The sequence below is a fragment of the Plectrocnemia conspersa genome, unplaced genomic scaffold, assembly GCF_051122295.1.
Source record: "Plectrocnemia conspersa isolate PC_06_02 unplaced genomic scaffold, ASM5112229v1 ptg000009l, whole genome shotgun sequence".
NCBI lineage: Eukaryota > Metazoa > Arthropoda > Insecta > Trichoptera > Polycentropodidae > Plectrocnemia > Plectrocnemia conspersa.
The window spans coordinates 10,253,602-10,280,675 of NW_028277173.1; the positions used below are offsets into that span (position 1 = coordinate 10,253,602).

The window sequence follows — 27,074 nt, forward strand, 5'->3', positions numbered from 1 at the left end:
TGAGGTTTGTTATTTAGTCAAAAGTCAACGAAAGATAAGCAGATTACACCAATCTATTATATCAATTAACTAAATATAATATACTCATGATTATCCGGGCTTATTCTGATGAGGAAATCCAAACTATCAATTTTTATTTAGTTTTAAAATATGTAAAATATATTTACAATACAGATTATATATTTTTTACTAATTAAGAAAATCTGTGATTCTCGTTAGCTTTTGAGAATCTCTCAATAATTTTCAAATATCAGTAGATACGAAACTGTTTGTTTTGTAAAAAAAATAGCTTCAGATTATAATGATATATTTTTTCAGTAAATAGTATTAAAATTGCTATAAAAATGACAAAAATATTTTTTGACAGTTTTTTATGCCTTTTTTAATATATTTTAATTAGCATTTTGCTAATAATTATTAAGATTTAATAATTGTGTTTTAATTCTGACATTAGCTTTTAGATATTAAATAGCATGTGTACATTCAATGTACCGATAGCATAAATTAAAAAATGCATTATTATGGCTACATAACTTACGAATAATTGTCGCGAATAGAAAGCAAGAAAAGGTTTATGTTCGTGATGAACGTCTAAGAAACAAGATCTCTCCTATATGGATGGAGCAAATAAAGAATACCACAAGCGTTAAAGAATAAAATAATAATAGTCTAGCTCGATCCTTACCAATAGAACAACTACTAGGAATAGTAAATATACTAAGAATATACTTCCAAATTAATTAATTTTAATATAACTTAAACGATTTTGTGTACATTTTCAATCAAATGTTAGTCATAAAATCAATTGAATTATTAACGGAATTCGTGACACACTATCGATTTCTCCGTATAGTTGACTAAACTCTCATCTCATCCGATCAGTCCGTAAGTGATTTCTGGGTACGGATTCCGCCGGTTAATCACGACTGATAAAAAGGTCAATTACTGTAGCATTTCCTGCTCTAGAATCATATTCGCATACGTAATAGGCGCTCGGTTGGATTACCGTTTTGGTTAGTTGTCCATTCACCGATCGAGCCGAATAAATACATCGAATGAATTATATTTACATACACACGTTCTGCCAATTCTGCTGAGAAACGTTAGCGTTATTTATGAGCTCGATTTAATCATGAACATGAGCATGTTTTTAGCGATGGGTCAACGAAACAATTGTTATGGATCAGCGGTTGACCCGCAGGTCGCAAGTTTGCCGACAAGTGATGTTTGAAGAAGTTCGTATAGAAAAGCGATACAGACAAAATGGCGCCCTGGATTGACAGATGACATCATCTATGATGCGTCAAGGTGATTGATCAAAACAGAAAGCATTCCGAATAATGATGAAACACTATTTATTATGATATACTATACAAGTAAATCTGAATACGACTATAAATATTTTTATATGAAAAATAATATCTATGTATAAAATCCTAATGTTATAGCAAAAAGTGTTTAATATGATGGTTGGTATGAATACATATATTTTTGAAAAAATCTTTCAAGCGTTCGAGCTCCATGTTATGAGTAAGTGAGAGAGAGAGGCTCACGTCTTCGAGGACCTTCACCTCGGAAAGTCCTGCACGGGGCCCATCATAACAATGTTTACAATCGATATTTAAATATTGTACAGGTTGGCCATTGAAGGGGCCAGGACACAGTGTTTTGCAGTCAATTGTCGTACGACGATGTGTGGTCTCCTGGTGTGCCTCGTCGAGCATACTTAACTCTTCTTCTTGAAGAGTTGCCCTCAGAGAAAAAACGACATAACCGATAACGACAACATTTCACATGATCATAACTTATGTTTGGCGCATTACAGAATACGCGACCCTCTTAATATTCTGGTAGACGTGCATTATTATTGATGGTTGTGATGTTGAATGTAAATAGCGCGAAATGCTATCTCTTGAGAGCTCACAATGATGACGTGGAGTATATGAAGAATATGAAAATAAAACATATGTATATATGTAATTTTTTATATGTGAGTCTAGAATATATGATTTATTTTAAAAAATTGAGAATTTATTTAACTATAATATATACTATAAAAAGTTTTTGAAAATCTCTGCAAAACCTTTTTATTAATCGATAATTAATTTTATAAACATACATGTTTATAGCCATTTTAAAAATTTGTTATTAGCTACAATCAAAATATTAATTTACAATATAACGTTGACTGTTACAATTAATATAAGTGGAAGAAAAAAGAAAAGCAAAATAACAATGAATCAAGTGCTAATTAAGGTACAATATATTTAGCTGAAGATCTTGAACCATTGAAATGTGTTCTCTTAGCTGCTATAGCAAGAGTGTCCAACTCGCGGCCCGCAGGCCGCATGCGGCTCAAAACACTCGCTCATGCAAAATTTTTCATTATTTTTTAGTAAGGCTCTCTTAAAAAACTGGTGAAATGAAAAGGCAAAAAATACGTTCCTTAAAAACATTAAAAAAAAAACGTTTTTTTTGCAATACAATAAAAAATTTTAATACCCGCACTTCACTCTCCGAAAGTTGTCCTAGTGGAAGTTCGACCGAAGTCGGTCAAGGTCGCAGGCGTAGCCGGGAATTTCATACGCGTGCACGCTTCTCAACCTCGCGTATTATAACTACGTGCGTGTTTTAAACACAAAAAAAATTAAAGCCAAATGGAGAAAAAGGAGATGGTGGATGATTGCAATGCACCGGAATAGATCAATGTTAGTAAATAAGACATTTTATGTTGAATCGAGGCTTCACTGTCACTAATAAATAATAAACAGGAAACGTTCAAGTGTGCAACTAATGAATAATTTCTATTATTTTTTAAGGAAAAGTATGGAAAGTCAATTTGCTGAATTGAGATTTTATATACAATATATAGCTTAGGTCTTTCTCTTTATGATACATGCAAAATTGACTGCGGATTTTTGCGGTTTTTAACACATTGCATACCTTAAAAATGTATTATTCTTAAAAATGGGACGGGGCTTAGTCGCGAAAGTTACGACCTAAAAATTTGTTCAGAATCACCAAATATACACATATTTAAAAAAAAAACGATACCGGGTATGATAAAATGCTAGTCAAATACTTTTTCTTAATATAAAACAGCAAATTTGTGACATATACAATTTTTTTTTTTACGCTACGCGGCTAAATTTTTTTATTACGCTACGCACGGCCGTTAAACACGGAATTCCTCTTCCTCGGGCCTACAATTAAAGAAATGTTAACGTCAAATTTAAAATACAGTTTTGTAATGATTGTAATTTTTTAATAATATGGTTACCGTGGTAAAATCAGTAAACGTCAAATTGTGGATCGCGTACTAATGAAATAAAATAAAAATTTGTTTGGAATGACTAAATATATACATATTTAAAAAAACGATACCGAGTATGATAAAATGCTAGTCAAATACTTTTTCTTAATAAAAAACAGCAAATTTGTGACATATACAATTTTTTTTTTTACGCTACGCGGCGAAATTCGCACGACCGTTCAACACGGAATTCCTATTCCTCGGGCCTACAATTAAAGAAATACTTTAAATAATTGTATTTTTTAGCACTTATAATATTATATATTTGACTAAGAGCACTTATGGAATCAACTAAAGTGGAGAAATAATTTTGGCCGTCCAGATCGGGCAAAAATACCAAACAGTGGCGCGATCGTGAAGACGCCTATATTAAAATTGAATCGTTCTATCTCAGTTTGCGATAAACCATCTCTATCTCTCTCTCTCGTCACGCGAGAGAGCGAAAGGGAAAGTATCTCGCCGCTCGCGCTCGAAGCGTTTTCGGGTATGACTTTCGGAAAGCGAGGGAATTTTCGGAGGCGACGAAGTCGGCCGCCTCGACCCAAATTACCCCCATTTTACCTCCCGTTCGCGGTGACCTCGGAGAACTTGCGAGAGATTTTAGCGCGGGGACAACCGAGCTCGACCGAAGTAAGCCCGAATTTTCACATTATATTTCCCGTCCTTGGCCAACTGTCGCCTACTTTCGGAGAGTGAAGTGGAAGCTTAAAAGCATACCCAAAATAAAATATGTTTTTTTAATGAAAAGTATTTTTCATTAAAAAAACATATTTTATTCAGATATATAATTTTAAGAATAATTTATTTTAAGTGTCGTTATTAAACTTACATAAGTTTATAATTGATTTTTAAATTCAACTGTAAAAAACACATAAATCAATTCTATAATTAAATTTGGACATTTATTTTGTAATAGCAAATGTAGTTTTTTTAAAATAAGATAATAAGGCGATTTCAAGAAATCAAAGTTCTGACTTGCACTTATATTATCAAGTAAAATTATACATCTGTCGATAGCACAGGAATGAAATTTAGACTCGACTGAAGTCATAGAAATTACTCTCGAAAGGAATTAAGGCAGACTATAAAAAATAACTTTACAAACTACATTATATAATAAAATCAAGAGGTTCGCGTTATTTTATCAGTAATCATTTGTACAAACTAGTACAAAATCTTTCCTTTATAGTTTTAAAAAAATGCGCCATGTAAAAAAACATGTAATTGTATATCATTCAATTGTGTACAATCAAGTACATTGATATTATCCAATTAAAAAGTCTCAAGTAAAGATAAATACATCGTGCCATTAAAAAAAATTATGTATCGTTTATATACATGTAATCGAAGAGCACTATATAAATTTCCAGAACAGGAAATCGAAGCTTAACAAACATTCAAGATAAGAAAATATCGTTTTTCACTAATTCTAAGGCAATCATCGATTCGATTATTATCAAAGATATTTATTTCTTCATTCATTCAATTATGATAACAAAATAATTTATCGTACAAATAATGGTATTTAATATATGGACATATTAAAAATCGCTCTCTTTCTCTCTCGTATATAGGATGTCACTTAATCTTTTTATTACTTTCAATTGGCATGATTTATAAATGTTAGAAAGGCGTTCCTCGGGAGATGTTTAATATAAATCGAGGGACATTAACGCTTCTAATGCGCCGAGTCTCTTTTTACGACGTCACCTGAGGAGTGACAGTATTCGGGTGATTTAATGGCGGGGACTTGGTCCAAAATGGCCATTAACTTCGAAATATGGCCGAAAACACAGCGGGATATTTTTCGGCTAATTGCAGCGAACGATATAAATGCACGGCAGATCGGCGATTAAGATACGAGAGATGGAGAATTGCGAAAGTTGAGAGAGAGTGCAATATTAGAATATGGATAAGTTTTATTTATTTCGTAAATCATGTACAAGTATCATCATATAATTTTCGATTTTCTACTAATTTGTTTAAGGGGAAGAAATCTGGGCCATTAAAGGAATACAGAGAGACAAAAAATAGATGACTGAAATGTCAGATCGGATTGGGGATATTCCAAATATATTGAACAGCAGGATCTAGTAAATATTTTAGAGCGCCACATCGAAGACAGGCAATGAAAAATTGAAAGACACGCTGTAAAAATGTTTAAGTCTGAAAAGGACACTTGACTTCTAATATTGATATGAATGATGTAAGGGCAGAAAATTGTTTTGAGACTATGGGCAAAAGTACATTTCACACAACATTTCCTTACAATATTAAACATACTTTATGCATATTTAGAATACACGAATTATATGGATCACAATGACTAAGAATATTATTTATCGAAATTACATTAACATTATCTACTAGTTCACAATGTAACTTTGCTATATTAGCAATTTGTTTTAGCAATATAGTTTGATTTTAAATCAAAATGTTTGATAATAGCCATTTAGTGCTGTAGTGTGCGTGTTCATTACAACTATAATTAATAGTGACATAATTTTTATAACTTGAGTGTTTTAAATATGAACACATAAATTTTATTTTAAATATTAAACGTTTTAAGTTGAACATGATACAACATATATAATATATTATCAATACGGTGTTAGTATAAATTATACAATAACAATATATAAAGAAGTACTTAACTGTGAAACTTTATGTACATTTCTCCGCGCTATAAACGTATCAACGTATTTTACGAAGAGCATTATCGCAATAAAACGTGTAACCGTTACGCAGCCGCTATATGGAAAACAGATTTAACTGTCCGATAAAGCGTTTTAATTAAGTTTTATTTGCACCCACCAAAAAGTCTACTTAACGATAATATCCGTGTATAAAATTTAATGTTGTCGCGACAACGATGATGACGATGATAATTTTTTTTATAAACCAGACATGACAAATTGATATATTGAGCAGTACCTGCTTAATACGTTGACATTTTAACGACGTTTTGATAATTAAATAGAACTGGGGTAATAAAATTGCCTAAGATGAAATAATACCGATAGGAAAATTGATTGATATTTACCGCGACGTTTTGGTTAATTTAAAGATTAAAATTAAACTTTTTTTAATTATGTAGTTTGACTGGTGTTGGAAAAACGATTAAATTTTAACACCCTGTAAATGCCGGTTTTTCCGACTATTTTCTTTTAGCTATTATTAATACGAGATAATATCGCACGGAATATAATTAACTTTTACAGGAATAGTATTGACGTTTAAAAAATAATATAACTGATTTGTTGAAGATATACTATTAAGAACACTAATAAATGTTCCAACGTGTGTATTTTTCTCATAAATATATAATATAAAAACTAAGCATGACTTTACCAATTTTAATTAAAAAGAATAAATAGCTTATTTATATTACATGTATTTGACAACTTACTTTTGACAGTTACTTTTACTTTTTCAAACATAAATTTCTAGGTTCGCGCATTTTTATAAAAAAGTGATTCTATTTCAGTCTTTAATTAAACAATAAATAAAGTATTTTTGTTATAGATTATAAATACTTAATTTTATGTAAGTTAACATGTATATTATATTGACCTAAGAGTCAATATAATTGATCAATTATTAATGAAGCAAGTATTACATACAGCCGAAAAAATATCGATGAAACAAATTAAAAAATAAATAATAAACCATTGCATTGGTGGGAATGACGATTATTTAGTATACAGCTCAATAGCCTTAACTTTTAAATATTCTAAAGATAATTGTTATTTAAACGTAAACTCGATTCTTAAAAAATAGTGTCAGATAGAGCAAGTGTTCACGACCGCGTCAGATAAGCCGTGCATGAATGAAAGACAATTACATGCACCTTATCTTTATGAATAGCAAATAAATAATGTTTATAGAAGTATCATTACCGGATGTTTACAGCTGATAACGACGACGGAGTAAATGTGTCGTGGACCATTCTATCGTTTATTCGGCAAAAGTTTAATATCGATCGTTTTAGGTTAAATTTCACATTTAATTATAAATACGTGTATCACTTTCGACTCACAAAGTAGTTGTGCAAAAAATCATTCAGTCGTGATTATATTTATAATAATGTGGATTTGTTTTATTAGATAAGTTTAATTACTTAATGATAAGATATATGTAGGTTTCACGTGCTTGTATAGAAAAAAAAACAAGTAGATTTTTTATCAATACTAAATATCAATCTATAATTATCAGTAATCTAGTTTGAATTATTACTTCACAAATGGAATATTCAAGATCTAAATATTGTCACATTATTATGAATAATTTTAATCGAAAATATACGATAAGCACTATCAAGTCTAAGTTCAAACTGCACGCAGTTAATAACAAATAATGATAAATAGTTCATCATTCATACAAATCCCATTCATAACAAAAAACTTTCTATGAATTTAAGTAATATGAACGAGCGGTAAAGAGCAAAAACTTGACGTAAAAACTAATACGCGATTATTATCTTGATAATAATACTATAATTTATATACTTATTTTTATTACAATTTACATTTATATAAATGATATTATTAAAGTAAACATGCAGAGGTAATGTACAATGTTTAACATATATACGTAAAAAAATGTTCTAAAATAAATATAAACAATACAAAATGTTTACATGATTTTTTACTTACATGTATTATCAAGAAATATGTTTTTTTTTTTATAAATCTTAGATTTTATAAATAAAAATTTCAATATTATAAATTTATATATATGGGTGCAATTTAACAGGGAATTATTTTAAGAGATACGTGCATTTAAATAAATACTTTTTTTATAAAAATTTGTTTGTGAATTAATGTAAGGCAAATGATTCGATGATTACTTGCTACTACACACGCCTAACCTGTCCAACGATATGATATGTTATATTATTCATTTAATTTTCCTCAATATATTTACATATATTACCCCTCCCCTGTTCTGTTTAGTATAGTTACAATATAAATCGTATATAATTTTACCCCATTGTAAAATTTTGTTAAATGGTAGATACCTATAATATATTTATTTATTTACTTTTAAGTTAAACTAAAACCGTTTTGCCCTGACAAGTTACCTCAATGCGTCACGATGTAAAAAACAATACATAATATTAATTCAATACAAAAATAAAAAAAATAAAGAAAAAATCATATAATATTAAAATTAAATGATTCGAATCGGACTAGCTCCTCTTAGCTGACATTAAACAGAGCAATGTGCAATGTCAGCGTATTAAGAGCTGTATGGCCATAGGCGGATAGTGCTGATTGAGACTGACTTCGCAACCCTTTAAAATGAAATCGGGAACCACTGAACTGCTATAATAATAATAATATATATTATAAAATATAAGATGATATAAAAATATGATTTATATGCCAATATCCCATAAGCATTTAATACTATAAAAAAAAGCCAGATACAGATAGTAAACATCATTGTATTGCTATAAGCAATTTGTTTTAGTTGCCTCTTAAAACTAAACTTCTAGCATTAGCTCTATTTCCATGTACTTTTTATAGGATTGCCTAACTTTTTTTATTGATGATGCTATAATATTAAAGAAAATTAGTTAATGAAATCATTGTATAATTCATCAAATCCAGGAAATAAATTACAAGAATTAGATTAAAAGCGTCACCTTGTTCGATCCTCAATCCGAATACGAATCACCATATATCATCGGCGCCATAAATATTTTCCGTGATTCGATTAATTCTTTATTATTTTTAGACTGTAAACTACGTGATCCTGCCCACGAGCCATCGGCATAATGGATTGGAAGCATTATTAAATCGTTTTTCATTGATGGCCTAATACAATGAATGAACGAATCGGTAGCAAATTGGACGACATAACGTCACCGATCCAAATCATAGATAGATATGATGATACACTTCGTAATGTTGCCGTCGTGTGAACCAGCTTGAAAGTCACACTTTCAACCTTGGAGCAGTATGAATGCGTTCCTCCTGTTCACCTCTCGCCTTCTTCCACTCGTTTTGTACAGTTACCATTTCCTGTTGAGACAAACGGTCCATTCTTGGCTGCGAACGGTCGGTTCCAGGCTAACAACAGGCGTACTGTGTGTGCCTGTCTGTGTGTTTACTCTCCTCTCAGAGTCTGTTGCCAGCCGCTGTATAATAACATCGAGCATTCATTACTGCTTTTTTGTATTTCACTCAGAGGGCATAAAATGTATACATACAAATTGATGATTCTAAGTTTGTCTTTCAGTTTGTTTGTCTTATTAAAAACTCTACTGAAAATTTCTAGGTCAATATTTTATATAATACAATTATAAAGCTATTCACTAAATAAAATATTTTTTGTATTTTTTCTACCACAAAGATGAACACTTCTGCGTCTAGAAAAATAAATTTTAATTGTGTTTTTGTTTGTGCAGAGTTTGTTTTCATTTTAGTTGTTGTTGAATATATACAATATATTCTTTATGCCATAGACTCCATAGAGTCAATTAGCTGAAGTAGCCCATTATTAGAGAATTTTCAATATCTAATATTATTTATCCGTGAGATTACGAAAATCTAGATAACCTAATTGTGATGATCGGTCGCAATCATAATTACAGTATATAATAATCAATAATTCCGATCTCCCAGCAAGGATGGCTCATCGCTGACGGTATGCGAATTTCTAGGGCAAAATTCACAGCTGAAAGTCACCGAGCATTTACGGATTGTCGACACCGCCCCTTAGCAACTTTAAAAGTGCATCATTGAGAAGATGTTACGATTAATATATTCAACGTTCCTAGTAAAAATGCATAGGATACAATTACTCACATATAGTGTTACTTCTCGAGAAAAATGTCAAATTTGGAATTTTCATTTCTCGAGAAATTTTATAAAGCATTTTTAATTATGTAAAATTTAATTTGTACAAATATTTTTAAAAGGTTTATAACGTTGCATAAGTTAAGGGGTTTTAATAAGGGTCTGGGAATGACACATTTTTAACACTCACACTCGCCTTATTTTTGCTCAAGTAAAAAAAAGAAGACACTCAGATACGAAACCTTTCTGAAGGTGTTCGTGCCAGATGTTTAAAATTATTTTAATGACTAATATTTTTTTTGCGATTTTCTATTACTCTAACCGGCCGGCGGTAATATCTTTGATTTGGTGATCTAAAAACGCGCTCATATAAAAGAAGGAATTACGCATGGGAATCGGCAGAATGCAAAACGATTTTTTTTATATTGTTTTTGTAAAGTAGCAACAGCTGTTATTACAATTGTATCAACAATTGTTGTTAAAACAGTTGGAAAACATCAATTCTGAGCTAAGCTCAAAATTTCAACGGGCAATTAAAGAGAAATTATATATTCGAAGAAGCATTGTCATTAATTAAATATTTGCAGAATCCAGAATCTTTCATAAGAAAAAAAAGAATGACTTCTTTATTTATTATTCATAATCAGAAAGAAATTATTCACAGATTATTTAATGGATCGATAAATTCTAAGGACCCTCGCGACGCTATTTAATCATTAGAATCCATTGAAGAAGTTGAAAATTTATTATTGACGCAACAATTAGAAAAATAAATTTCTTTCAGCCTTACAGATAGTTATGTAAGAAAACCAACATCTTACGGATTAATGGAGAAAGAATTAAAAATATTTTAATCAACGGGCAAGAGAACAAATAATTTACAATGCTTATTTGAAGCCTTTGCTGTCGATTAAACCAACATCAATACAAAACGAGAGGAATTTTTCCACGGCCGAATTTTTTAACAAAAAAAAGAACGAGGAAGTTTGATTCTACTTTAGATTATTTTAAGAATAATAATGTATCTGCAATAATTTACTGCATTACATACATTTTTCATTCATCAAAATTTCTCTATTTTGCAGATGAGCAGATGATTTTTTATAAAATTTTAAATATGACAGCCTAATGCATTACAATCAACCCTTATGAGTAGGTATTGTATAATACGTGTATGGGAATCGCTGATATATATTTTGTTTTAGAATAGATGTCAATAGTTAAAATATGTTTTTCTTTTAACATTTACATTATTAATAAAAAAGACAACACAAAGTAACTAATAACAGTTTTACATTTGGAAAATAATGGAAAAATGATTAACTTTTTAATTTTCAATAAATACTAGTATTCTTTTGGAATTTATTTTAAGTATATTAAGAAGTTATTTTAACGTCACAAATAACTAGATAAAGGTCAATAAAAATTATTTATATAAATAAATTTTAATTTATACATTTAATAGGAAAATGTTGTGCATAATTCGCCATTAACTAAATCACTAGAAATACAATAAACCACATATCATTTCGAATAACAATAATATTACTTAGATAAATATGACAGAGCATTAATAAAGGATATTCATGGTTAGCCTCAATAACATATTATCTATACAAAAAAAATGATATCTGTGGTGTTATTTGAAATACAATAGTTAAATTGAAAATATTTTTCTTTAAAAAAAAAACAATCAAAGGATATCCTTGTGGTTACGTAATCATGATAATAATATTTATTTAATAAATATTTATGATTATTACGTAAAAATGTTTATCAATGAGAACGAACATTCTTCGTTGATGATTTAATTCAGAATGGCGGGAACGCGTGCCACCGGTTGTTCAGTGGATCAAAGGTATGTGGCCCGGTGTCGATTCACAGGTAGAGTCCGACCTTCTGTAAGGCCGTTCGTTTCAACAATAAAATATATGGTACACACGCTCGGCTTTGCACCACTCCTCCGCATTCCGTCACTTCCCGTTGCTCAGATATGTTCTTATCATATAAAAATATTTGCACTATAAATAAGTGGTTTTAAGTATAAAATAAATATAGAAACTTGATAATCTGTTTTTGTTACTGACCGCAAAGTACTTTTGAATACATTTACAGAGTCGAAGATTAATATTCTAAGTGTGTAGATTCAAATCCATCTACTTTCACATCAAGTTGACATGCTTCTCTTACATATAACTTATAAATAAGTGAAGCAATTTAACGATCGATAATGATATGATACGTAACTGTTGATGAACAAGTATCTATTTCTTAAATCTGTTTTTAATATGCAGAAAACATATAAATGAAGGTAAGGTGGCTTAATCAATAATAATGATAATTAATTGAAAAACATACATAACGTATGGTTGGCAAACCCATATATTTGCAAGCAAAGTAATTATCACAAATTCAAAGATTGCACAGCGAAGAATTTTTTTTTAGTTATTTTTGAAAATATAAATGATTTTATTGAGGATGTCAATACAGGCTCTTTGAAATCTTAGCCCGAAGAGTCTGATCCGAATAAATCTTTGCATTCTGTGCCTTATCATAAACTACTTGGATATGCTTAAGAACGACTAAGAACAACCTAAAGAGTGTAATCGACGTAGATCAAGCGAGACACGTGGGTGAACGCGTGTCCCAGTGAGGAGGCGTGTTGATACAAAACAAGCACAAGAAGTTATTGGGAACACATGGAATGGCGACGTGTACCGAATCATACGCCCACCTCACTTCTTCTTAGCATAGGATCGAGTGTTTGCATTTATAAATACGACGTTATTAATGATCGGATAATATTTAGCTTCGGTAATCTTGCAACGATCGAAGAATGTGAGTGACTGGTGCGACAACACAAATACAGATACAGTATACTCTTGATGTTGGGAAGGAAGGGCGCGATCAATTCTCGTTTTCTTTTGAGAATCTCTCAATAATTATTGAATATCAGTACTATTACATCGTTATATTCGAATCCCTTTTGATCGATGTAGTCTTGTGTTTAGTATCTTCTTTGCTTGTATTCTCACTATAATATCCTTCCTTTTCTGTTTGAGTGACATCCGCATCATTTAGTATTGAAAACACGGATAATTTCGATCGATATTTTCAATGCATATTTCAGATATAACACTTGCCTTAGTCCCTTAAGAATCCAATACATATAGCATTTCCATATAAAGAAGAATCTTTCTCCGTGATCGAAAAAGTGTTACTGACTTTACTTTTGACCAAGACTGTGCTATCCCATGTAACATCCAATGTCGTCATTTTTTTCAGAAATTGTTTAAGCCATCATCTTCCTCGGCAAGAGTTTTGAGAAGAGTAGCACTACAGAGACGTTTCATTGATGATATAACACCTTGATCCATGGGTCGAATTAAACTTGTAACATCAGGCGGTAAAAATTTTGCAACCATAAGACCGTCGTTCGTTTTCAATACACTTTCATTCGGATAAAAAAGAGCATTACTTTTAAACAAATCTTTCACTTTATGAACACCAATCTTCGAAAATCTCTCCAGATCTATCCATGTCCTTTTTGGTTATAATAATTAAATGGAAGATTTTTAATTTCTGTCCATTCTTCCTTTCTTTTTGTTTTATATGTCACAACAAACGCACATTCTCATAAAAAAAACGATTTTTAAAGTCGAAGCATCATTGGAAAACTTAAAAACCAACATACCGCCCGAAATGTACGAAAAAAATCATCGAAAATTACAACGAAAGGATCGGATGCTACAAAAGCTGCTATTTAATTGAATATGTCAAATGTTCGATCAATAAAAAATTCAAAGATATCCTTAAATTTATGTTTTTTAAAAAAAATCAGAAACTTAACTTGGATTACCTTTTAATTTTTGTTCATTAAATACGTAAAATAAATGCTAATGAAACTTATATATTAACAAGTGATTTGCTGTCACTATAGGTATGTATCAAATAAGTTATTAATTGCTGAATATCAACATAAGTGTTATGCTTCCTCTACACTCTCTGGAAGTTACCGAACCAAAGGTCTACCGAATATGGTCGAGGTCGCCGAGACATTAGAGCGGGCAGACCCGAGCTCGACCGAAGTAGCCCCGAATTAACACATTATATTTTCCGTCCTTGCCCAACCATGGCCTACTTCCAGAGAGTGTGGAGGAAGCATTACATTACTCAAATAAACTTACTATTTGTGAAACTACGAAATTATGTCAATGGACTATGAAAATCACTACTCAAATTTATCTGATACAAATATTTTCTTTAAATTTTAAAGTAGACAATTTAATTCAAGCTTAGCTTTTTCAATGTAGAGATACGCAATATTCAGTTCAACGGACTCGATGCGTCAAAATAATGTAATAATATAATAATAATAAATATAAACAAACAATTGTTATTAATTATATCGTGCGTATATTTTTTACATAAACAACTATGATGACCCTTATGCACCTTTTGCGGACAATCAATTTACTCGAGCGGGAAAAAGTGCGTAAATAGCCCGTGACTTTTAATCTTTCATTGCTCGTCCTTGATTATCTCGGAAATAATTAATTGCGCATACGAGCAATTAATGTATAATAACAATTACGACAATGTCGGCACTATCTTCGGAAAAGTTGATAAAGTGCAATGTCAATGGACGACAGCGGTTCTCAACTATTTGAAGCGTGTGTCAGTGATTGTTTGAGGAAAGAAAAAAAATTAGAAGAGCAAATCTTGATAGTATAAATTTCTGAGCAACTCATTTTCATAATTAAATCATACCCATAATTATTATTTATATATAATATATGATATATTTTTTAAAAAGTAATTTTTTAATCAGAAAACCGTTAATTAAAAACTATTTACAACTAAAAACAAAAATTTTAGAAATATGAGAAATAAAATGGAATTTTACTTATAAACTAATTGCTGGATATACTTTATTTGTATTATAAATAAAATAAAATAAAAATTAAAAACATAGTATTGTATAGTTTTAAAAGGTATGGTCATCTGAATTTGTATATTCAGTAATGATGTTTATTTATTTTTATTACAAATCATCTGATCATCATGATTTGAAAGATTTCACCCAATGCGTCATAATGGATAATATACAATTAAACATTAAAAACATATGGTCCACACATAATATAGACGAGCACCATCTCCTAGTGTTTTGGAAACTCATTGAGAAGCTGGATGGCCTGTGCAAAAGGAACGTTCTTAAGCGCTAACGTCATGGTCACGATGATCAAGAATGAGGGACGCGATCGCGATCGCGATCAAGCTCGCGACCGAAAAACACTGCATAAAAGCACTGCGCTACGCATAACGAGACCGAGCATCCTCGACGCCTTATCGCGAACTTTGGTGATGTTAGTTTAATGTAACTTAAATAAAATATAATTGTTACATTTATTTCTGTTTATATTTATTATAGTAGTTCACGAAATATCGGCTTTTATCATTTTTGTGTATGTATTAGCTTTAATACAATTTACAAATTCTTGTTTTTTAGTTGCAATATTTTTTTTAAATGGTGATGCTATGATTATTTAATTTTAGTCAATCGTAATGCTTGGCTGGAAGTTGTCCGAACCGAAGTTCAACTGAAGTCGGCCGAGGTCGCCGGCTTCCGAGTAGCGGCCACACTGCCACAAATTTCATATGCCGTCCGGACGGCGGGCGTGTATAACGTCCGTACGCCGACTGCTGGCATATATGCACGCGGTCGAAAAATGTGCCAAATAATCGCAATTTTTAAATTGTCATATTATTAAAATTACGCTACTGATAATTATAAAAGTTTGTGTGGGCACGCACCAATACAATATCAATGAAAACTTTTCGGTCGTAAATATTCAATTTACGCAAAATCTTTGTCGGCTTTTGCAAAATGCCATAAGGCATAAGAATGATACTTCAGAATATGAACACCACATGTGTGACTATCCTAGAATTTGTCGCCATCGATTCTAAATAAGAATTCGTTATGGTGTGATATTTATATAAACCGATCTAGGAAAATATATAAGGATATTCGAAACGATTTTTTTTAACAAAATCAAGTACCACTAATTATTTAATTTTATATGAAAAAAAATATAATAACGATATCTGTTAGAAGAATATACTATCAAAAATATAATGAATCCATTTTGGTGCCCTAAGATGTCAGTAAGAGTCTGTTAAAGTCCCCGATAAGCATGTGGTATTATAACTTGACCCCGTGACCACGATGCAGCGCTCGTTATGCGTGTTGAAATTGAACCGAGTTACTCGTTTTATCTCAGTTTGCGAAACACCATATAATTATCTCTCTCACTCTCGTCACTTAACACGCGAGAGGGCGAAAGGGGAAGTATCTCACCGCTCGCGCTCGATAGAGCACCTCTGACTTCGGTCCCTTTGACTCGGAAATAATGCCGACAATGTTCGGAAGCGCTCGAAGCTGGCCAAGTCAACTGAATTACCCTCACTTTACCTCCCGTTCTCGGTAACCTCGGACAACTTCCGAGAGATTTTAGAGCGGGCAAAACAGAACGCGACCGAAGTAACCCACTATATTCTCCGTCCTTGGCCAACCTTGGCCAACTTCCAGAGAGTGTAGTGCAGGCATAAGACTTAAATAAAATTAAAGGATATGAGCATTTAAAGTTGTTTATAATGTTAAATGAATAAGATTATTAAATAGTTAACACGACACGTACATATTTAAAAATATTATTAAACAACAGGTATTATTTTACTATCGCTTATATTACACCATAAAGGTTGTATTTATTAAGCGATAAAATTTTAACGTTCGCACGTTTAATCACGAATAACTAGAATTCGTATACTTCATATAAGCTAAGGTATAAAATCAAATTAATTTATGAATGAAGAATTTTACATAGTAAATTAAAAAAAATACATTGAGGAAATCGACATTTATCACCTCAATGAACGCACGTGAATGAAGTTTATAAATATGTATAAGGCCGTGTTTATAAATGAGTTGTTATGAGAATGGGGGTCGCTAAGAATCCGGAAGGTCGTGGTATCAAGCGGATCTTAGGCGCGTCCTTGGAGAAAATGTGACCTTGAAACGTTAATTTGAGAATATAATCGTTCGTAAGCAAATAGTGTGAGATAAGAGATGCGTGATAAGGCGATAAGGCGATTTGGCCTTGGCTTTTATAAAATAACTCATACAAATGTATATTGGCGTTGTGGTTCTTGTTTCCTTCTGTGCGTTGATAAGGCGCACAAGTACTATTTTTATGATTTTTCACGTTCGTTGCAGATAAAAATTAAAAGTGAAGAAAATTGTATAAGTTGCAGAAAGCTATAATTTATAAACATAGAATGCGACGCAATTGTTTTTTATTTATTAAAAACATGTTTTTTATTTATTAAAATTAATCTAAGACCATGGCGACTTAACAGGTTACCTACCCCAGTGCGATACGATGGTCAAGAAAACAATACATAGTATTATTACAATACACAAAAAATATAACATAAGAAATAAATATTCAACCGTATCCAATGGCTACTAAAAGAAATATCGCAGGGATACAAGAACGGATAATATCTAAACATCCCCTTATAAAGGTAGCTTAAAAACATTTTCTGAAAATTTTAGGTTTCCGAGATCTTTGGTGGAAGTTTTTCTAAGCAAAATATTCCCACCGAGATCGTAGGAATAATCTGATGGCGAACAGAATCGGAAAAATTACACAGTATGCCACTAAAGGGCAAACGTTTCTGGAAGCCCATCTCTAAATCACTCTTTAAAGAAAAGAAAAGCAATCCGCAACAGATCGAACCCATTTAAACAATTTAAAATCATCTATATACAGAAGAAAACTTCAATTTGTAACTGTCGTATTTATGCCATAAATATATAAAATAAAGAGCAGAGGGCCTTTAACCCTTTTACTGCCGATGGCTTCTATAAAAATCATCAAGAAAATTGCCAGTACTCATTGGGTATCTAAATGTGCCAAAAATATTTGAGCCCAATAATATGGTTATTAAGTATAATTTAAGGCTGTAAATCACTTTAATTTATTGAACCATAATATTTAAAAAAAAAAATTTTCGATAAATATGAAAATGTATATTTTTTTTATTGTTTATTTAAGAAATAAAGGGTATTAACTAATTAAGATTTTTCTTGGAACGAAAACTCTATTTTGTATGAACTTCAAACCTCGTATAGCACGGCGTTTTTGTGGAACCACATGACCGTGTTATAAGAGGCCTGGGTGTAATCCGAACAACCGAGGTTCAACAATCTTTTTAATAATAAGTCAAGACAAACCTTGTCGAAGGCCTTTTAAAATCCGTATACAGGCGGCCCTCGACTTTCGAACGTTCGACTATCGCACAATTTGCTATTTCGCACATTTAAAAAAAAAACAATTTTTTTAAATATTTTTTTTTTAAAAAACGTTCTGATAGCGGTGAATCTTTTGCTTCAATCGGACGTTCGTATGATACAAACAGGTCTACGATATGTTCAATTTTGCAAAATAAAAATATAATTAAGAAATACGTTCAAAATTGTGAAAAATAAAGATATATTTCCGCAATCTTTAAAGATATGTTTCAAATAAAACACAGCCAAAAAAAAACATGGATGAAATGGAAAATCTTTGTCATCGTGGATCGATGACCAACATCAAAAAGATGTCCCTCTGAGTATTTCAATTATTCAAGCAAAAGCTCTTAGTTTGCACAAAGATTGGAAGGATAGATTAAAAAAAGATTTTAACACGGTTTTTCAAGCAAGTAACGGTTGGTTTTACAATTTTAAAATGAGGTATTCTTTTCATAATATTAAATTTACTGGAGAATCGGCTGAGGCGGATAAAGATGCTGCAAAAGAATTTATTTCCTAATTATCCAAAATTATTAAAGATGTAGAATATTCCTCTAGCCAAATATTTAATGTAGGTGAGACAGGTTTATTTTGGAAAACTCTTTAACAATGAAAAATATTAATGAAGCCTTCACGCACCTTGACAAATTTTTAAATATTATGGAAGATTGTGATCCCAATGGAGAACGCATATTTCAAGTTCGTAGGGCGATCAATAAAAACATAGCATGTTATAAAATACTATATGAAGAAAAGAAAAAGAATAGTGGAAAACAGTTAACTCTTGATAACTTTTCAAAGGAAACACCCGCAAACCCCACTTAAACGTGTCTCTTAAACGCCTCTTAAACATCTTATATTTACTTGATAAATAAATATTTTAAAATACACACAATTTCAATTTTTTTTACTTCCCTCGACTTTCGTACATTCAACATTCGCACACATTTTCAGGAAGCAATTATGTGCGAAAGTCGAGGGCCGCCTGTATACGACTTCTACTTTAATCCTCGCATCGGAGATTTTGTCACCGTTTAGGTGAAAGATTATCATGTAATTCTAGAAAATAAAAACTCTTTATAGGATTGAGATGGTAAACTATTTAATATAAACTACTATGAAATATATGTGGTTCAGCAGTGATACAAGAAAAGCTCAACTGATAAACATCAAAGAAATATGATATAGATATTTTTATAATTTCCATTAAAAAAATATATGTATATAAGGTTTTAAAAGCAACATAATACTATTGATAATATTGAAAATTGATCACACGATCTTACATGAATACATAATTTTCTTTATGCTTTAATAACAACGATAATAATAATGAGGCATACGAGTATATACAATTACATATGTATAGACAGCTTTTGTCTATCTTTCAAAGCTCATAAATAGATTGCATTGTTCGAGGCAATATTGTATCGAACAGTGAGTCCTCTTGTCTTGAGCGTCTGCGAGTAAAGTGGACTGTGTTTGGTTTCGGTCTTCTCAATTTACAAACATCAATCTATAAAATCCTTCGGCTTTTTATAGAAGCCGAAAAATATTGTTTTTTTATTGGTATTATGTGTATTTTTTGTCTTCAAAGCAGACGTCCGGCGGTAATCGCTTTTGAAGAGAACACGATCCAATTGTTTGTGTGTCAACACTCTGCAGATAGTTTGGTAAAAAATGTTAAAGGTCAAACACGATCGTTGGGGGCGGGGACCTCCGGTGGGGCGAGGGGGGATTTGGACTGATAAACTATGACCTCGTAAAATTTGTGACATGCCACTGAGACACTCACTATAATACCATATAGACGGCTCAGAACCCAATAAAAGTAATTAAATATGTAGTAAAATGTTTGTATTATTCTTCATTACATATTGACTTCAAAGTAGTATATAAAATGATACACGATAAATATTTTATATAAGTAATTTTGCATTAAAAAAATTGTAAGTTTATATTTTACAAGAATAATATTTCAAAATTTTAAAAATTCCATTCAAAGGGAAGAGTATTTGAAAATTAAAAACTCTGAGGCAGTTTCAATATAAACTTATGATTATTATGAAACTGAATAACCATTTGAAATTATTCAGGTATACATTTTCACGAAAATAATTTAATTATAGTTAAAACATCTCTTCGTTTGAGACAAGATTTTGAACACAAATCTTATGGAATGCTTCCGTAAAAATATATTATTAATTTGACTGTGTTACACAGCTTGGCCTCTGAACCGTCCATATGTTAAATATACGTTTTATTTATATATTACAAAAATATTTATTTACACACGATAGTTTTTCGATTGCCACTTATCGCTCTTGTTCGTCTTGAGTACAAAATCAAACTTACACAAACGATCCGATATGTTATATTAATAATAGTTTGACTTTTTAAAGATAAAGTTTAAAAATAGTAAAAGTATGGTCTGTTTAATTACAAACATCAAATTTCATACATATCCTAATATTATAAAATAATTGAGAATTTAATTTATATCAATTTCATAGCATATAAAAGTAACCATAAAAATAGCAAATTCACTGTTTGCTGAAAACGACAAAATTCTCAGGATGATTCTGTATATATTTTATTTATATTCTGTATTGAACTTCGCTATTTATATATATATCAACGAACAGATAACATGCAATATGAACCTCTCGAAATGTTTGACTGATATGTGCCTCCTTTATCGCAAATATTTCATGTGCTATTACTCAATTTTTACGCTCTTCCAGACGAAGCGATTCTCTTCGGAAGTTGACAGATAAGAGCAATCTATATAGTGTGTGTAGCAATTTTTTTTTCACTTCCGGCACGTTAGAGGTTGGCACGATAGTGCCAAAAACTTTGACCGAATGATGCTCGCGTTAATTTATAAAATTTATCGGAACAGTGACTGTAGGTCATCAATGTTTTGTTTGCCTCTCTCAATATCGAAGATAGATTCTACAGCGGCGGAGTTTAAACATTTGGAAATATTTTAAATTGCGTTGCAATGTATATTTACAATCTTCATCGCTTTTCTTCGATGAGGATCGTAAGAAACAATCAATGTGACTTTTACAACTCTTTTAGAACATCTTAGTATGAATAATAATCTTTCCCTCGATGTTTTCATTTATTAGATTATCGCTTTTCCTCCGCCATATATGCACGAAAAACAGGATAATTATATTAGTGCATATCCCTGACAGCCAATATTTAAAGTCAAATATCTTTCCCCATAATCCTACTAGCTAGTTTTGATAGCTTATTAATTAAATAAAGCTTAAAAAATCGTTTCCAGATTCGTCAACAACGATCTACAAAAAGGAAGATTCAAAAGTACCCACTTTCTAGGTAGTACTTTCATAATAAACATTATTATTCAAAGGCACAGATTGCAGTGTTGACTTTATTGCTTTTTGAATGTTTAAAAAATATTTGACATGAGAGGAAATATTCAACGAATGTAAATTAGTAGCAGTTAATTTAGGTATTCAATCTGAAAATTCAGATCGAATACTTAAGGAAGAAGCAAAGAAATAACGAAAATTCAACAACAGCACCAGCTGAATTACATAAATTTAATGTTTTTATAGATTGTATTATCGGTAATTTGAGAGAATAACTAGATTTAATGCAAAAAAATAAATAAATAATACACTAAGTTTCGTGTGCTTATTCCTAAAAGAAAATTTAGAAAAAACAGTCTCGAATCTATCCCGAAATTTAAGTAAAATCATATCTGTATACATTTTCACCAGAAGATATTATATTATCATTATTTATTTACACCCGATGTATAAATGTTTCAGCGAATGTGTATTTTTTGGTAAAGTTATATTGTCACTAGTTAAGTCCAAATAGATTTTCACTAGTAAATATATATTTCTACTAGCGAAAATATAATTAAACTAATAGGCGCTAATATGCTGCTCTAAAATATCTATGAAACTCAATTTGACAGTTGCGAAACGTCCATTTGCTGTTCAAACCCAAACCTAACATAATGAAAGTTCTAAAACTAATTATAGTTTTAGAGCTTTTATTAGGTCAAGTCCAAGATACAAACTTATAAATGAAAATAAGCGAAAGTATAAGTACAGACAGACATCGAATCTCACATATTGCTCCATAGTTTATCTGCATTTCGATATTACACTACGTTTTAAAAATAAGATAGTTATCTTTACTGATATTACTATGGACTTATAATATAAGAGGGCCGATCAAAGTATTTTAAAGCCGAATTTTGGCCAATAGGAGAGCGCAAAAACAATTATCACTTCTCAGAAGGCAAAAATTCACGTTAAAAGTAATAAAATCGCAGTGGGAATGATCGGTAATGAGCGTTCCCACTGCGACGGCACGATTTTATTGCTTTTGATGTGAATTTTTGACTTCTGAGAAGGGATAATTGTTTTTTGCGCTCTCCTATTAGCCATTAAAACTAATAGTCGACAAACAAAATATGTAATGAGGAAAAACGCTTTTTAAATGCCGAAATTCCAAAAATGATTAATATTTTTGAGTTAATATTGCAATATGCAGATTAATAGAAAATTTAAAACGCATTAAAAATATCGATCGGAAAAACATTGAGGAGTGGTTTGATCGCTATTTTAATGATTCAGGGTTTTATTGCTTGAATGATACGGATATTGTTTCTATTGTCACTCAAACAGAAGAGGAAGAGATTGTTAATAAAATATAAGTAAATAAGATACTAACAATCACATTATTAACAAAATTGCACTGACTTATGTTGAAATTAAACTGAACTACATCAACCAAAAGGGATTCGAATTTATCTTAGAAAAAATCGTACTAATATTCTAAAACTATTGCTAGATTCTCAGAAGCATACGAGAATCACAGAAGGGTTGGAGAATAATATTAAATACATCTAGTCAAGCTACGATTGCGGGTCACGAGCCTTCAAAGCGAGAGAACAAGAAACTTCTTCCTTGTCATTCAAAGATGCGATATCAATCAATCCGATCCTCTACAAATCCACACGTGTATCACGTTATCTTCTCTACGTGCATGCATGTACTTTGATCAGTTATTGAAGTCGTTGGCACAACAATACCGACGATAGCGTCACGTAGTTCCTGTGCGAATGTCCGGTGGTAAACGTGTCAAACAATCAACAGTGTCATCATCTTGTTTTCTTGCACACAACGAGGTATTTCTGGTAGCAATGGCCGCGTCAATTCGACTGTTATTTTTTTTGCACAATTACACGTTATTTCGACCGCAATGCGGATGCGTCAAGACCGCAAACCGTAACGCTGCTACACCAACGAGAACTTATCTTTATCAAGACTGCTAGTTCTTGGATTCACTCTAGTTGGGGAAAAAATTAGGGATGATTAATAAATTTGCGTTAATAAGTTTAAAATACTTAAAAACGGGTTGACGACCTTGCACGAAATTACTAATGTAATAAATTACAGTCGAACTCGGTTACATGGAAGCGGATATAAAGAAATTCCTACCAACGCGTTAAGAGGTACCGTTCCATTTAACCAATTTTGCATATAAAAAAAATCGCAGCGTGTTTGTTGTGTTGTTGTGATACTTAAGTGACTTGTAATATATTTTACAAATAATGGAATTCTTTGGAGGATGATTATGTAAAATTAAGATTACAGCATCAATTGAAAATTTATATGTATGTATGCATAATATCTAAATTGATCAAATGCATAATACGCATAATATCTAAATATTGATCTAAAATATACAGTTTAATGGAAAAATTAAAATGCTTTTAAAATGAGAGTGGTTTGATCGCGATTCTGCATCATTCAATGCTTGAATGATGCAGATATCATTTCTATTTTCACTCAAACAGAAGAGGAAAGGAGTGATAGTGAAGAAGATACTAACAATTACATTAATTGAATCTTTACTGGATTACATCGACCAAAGGGAATTATAATATAACGATATAATAGCTATTAGATTTTTTTTTACTAATATAAGAAAATTATTGAGAGATTCGCAAAAACAGATTTTCTTAATAAATAAAAATATGACTATCTGTATTGTAAATATATTATATATATTTTAAAACAAAATAAAAATTATTAATTTTAATTACCCGTGAACTTCCTCCCTAGCAATAGTTCAGATAATCGAGAGTATACTGTTTTTGTTTAATATTATGATGCAATACAATTTAAATAATGTGCATGATGACTACAGCGACAAAAATGTTCAGTATTTTTATCTTAAAAAATTTAAGCTAAATAGATTTTTGGGTTAAATTAGAGATAAATTACTATTAAAAACATGATTTTTCAGGGGAAAAAACTAATGATATATTTGAAATTATAATTCAATAATATATTATGTATAATTCTTATGGAAAAGCTATTTTCACACTGTTAATGTATTATAATTAATTAACTAACTGAGAAACAATTATCTTCTGAATTAAGTTATGTTGATTGTAAAAAGAACATGATTAAAAATCAGATCTTTAAATCTGATTCAAACGTCTCGAAGGCCAACAACTTGGCTCTTGGTTGACGGTAGCCGATCGTTCATCATCGAAAATGTATAATAACACGATATTGACATGGTGCATACCCAAATCGAAGGTTAATGCTTAACACAAGACTGATATAGCAAAAACAAGAATTAAGACAAGATAATGTAATCTCTCTACTTATATAAAATTTGCACATATCTACAATACAATACACACACACAGGCAATAAAACCCGATACTCCCCGACTCGACAATGATCGTTTTTGTTGTCGATATGAATTATTAAAAATCTCAATAGGATCCAGTCTTGAGACTCGTCCCAAGTACCACGACCCACATCCAACGGTCAGCATCCAACTGCTCGTACGAGTCGTTTTTTTCTTCTTCTACTTCTCGTTCGCTCGGACCGAGAAGAAGAATAAAAAAAACGACTACGCTGCTCAAGACCAGAAGCAGTCGACGTTTTACGGTTACACACCGGTCCGAAGTGCGAATTTATTATTATTCAGCGCAAACTTTGACTTTCACCCGGTGACTTTTCTGGCGAGACCGGTGAAAAACGAAACACGGACCGGTGAAATCCGTAGCCGGGTCAGGCTCGGATCCGCCAAGGATCCGTGCGAGGTGAAATTTTTTTCTTTGATCGATAGTGACTGGTCAGTAAGACGATACTGCTGCATCTTGTTAGATTATAACGGATAGCGAGATGGCATATTAAAATATTAATGTGGCGACACAAAAAATCGATGTTACAGTGTTGCTTGATTTTGGGCATAAAAAAACGCGGATCGTTATGCCATCGTAACCAGATCGAAATACCAGTTGTGTGGCCAATATTAGGCAGGTTTTATGCGGCATGGCGATGAACCGTGGAGCATAAAGGAGAGTCCAAACTATATTTATTTCGTAAATATTAAATATTCGATTAACAACACTACTATTTTCGCAGAGTCCGTGTAACGTAGCAGAATTTAACAGAACTTGCGCTAGCATGCGTGTGCTTAAAGTTGCCTAATTAAAATTAGTAATTACTAAGTATTAAATTCTTTCAATGATAAAAATTCGACGGCAAATTTTTTCCCTTGACAATTATTTTATGAGCACGCAAAAGGTGTTGATTATAAATTATATTACATATAATTTATAATTAAGAACTGTTACAGTGAAATTTTGTAAATGAAAATTCCCGCAACCTCAGATTTACTATTGGGACGTTACGGACTGCGCTACTCCGTCCTTGTGCGTCCTTATCGTGCACAATTCTTTAAAATCGATGTTGATCTCTCTAATAAATATATAAATGTGTCTTAATTATAAATATTCAATGAATTATTTAAAAAAAAATTGTCACTAATATTGCTCGGGACAAAGACCCGGTTGAGCAGTGCCAAATAATTAAAGTTAAAGGGCGCTCTTCTCTCTTACAATAATCAAACGTTCCTGAATTCACACTGACGCAATCGCATAAATTATGCAACGGCTTGTTGTTTGTAGTTGCTAAAAAAATATAAATAAAAACAAGAAAACAAACCGACAATCAAGTGATATTAATCAACGGACAAAAAGACGTGTTAACAAAACGAATTACAAATGGCGCGTCGTACGATGTGCAAACATGCAACCAGCCGTGCAATTATTTATTTTAAAATGCAATATATGCAATTCGGCGCCACCGGTTCCTTGGCGTCTCTCGGGCGCTTGCACTCTTCGAAGCGCATACATTTTGGCGCATTAAAAATATGCTAATAAGCGGTCGAGAATGCTACCGGCGTGTTTGCAGAACTCAGCCTCGATTTGAGGACAATTTATGCGATTGCACAGAATAAACAACAGCTGGACACCAGCGACACTACTTGCCTTCGAATTTGGTAGTCACTTCAATAGATTGATCGAAATTACACTACCGTTGCATCGAGTGCTAGTTGAGTGCACAATTTAGTACTAGAATCGTAGGAAATGCTTCTAACGAATCATTTCCGTGGCGGAGATCAGGACTGAACTGATTTACTCAATAGGTTAAAGCAGTGGTTGCCAATTTTTGTACATCTATCATATGATGTTTTTTATGAGTTAAAGTAGCTCATTATATCAAATAGC

General features: G+C 31.5%; 1 protein-coding gene across 6 annotated transcripts in view; it reads right to left on the reverse strand.

The window, feature by feature from the left end:
• Positions 1 to 27,074, reverse strand: part of sty (sprouty signaling antagonist) — a 165,209-nt gene that overhangs the window by 60,760 nt on the left and 77,375 nt on the right. The window contains exon 1 of one of the 6 annotated variants that reach the window (XM_088192349.1): positions 7,213 to 7,352. The exons of the other annotated variants lie outside the window; for them this stretch is intronic. Coding sequence (XP_088048475.1) covers positions 7,213 to 7,262 — 50 coding nt within the window. The 5' untranslated portion in view covers positions 7,263 to 7,352. Of the gene's footprint in view, positions 1 to 7,212; positions 7,353 to 27,074 lie in introns of those variants that run through there. 6 annotated transcript variants of the gene reach the window in all.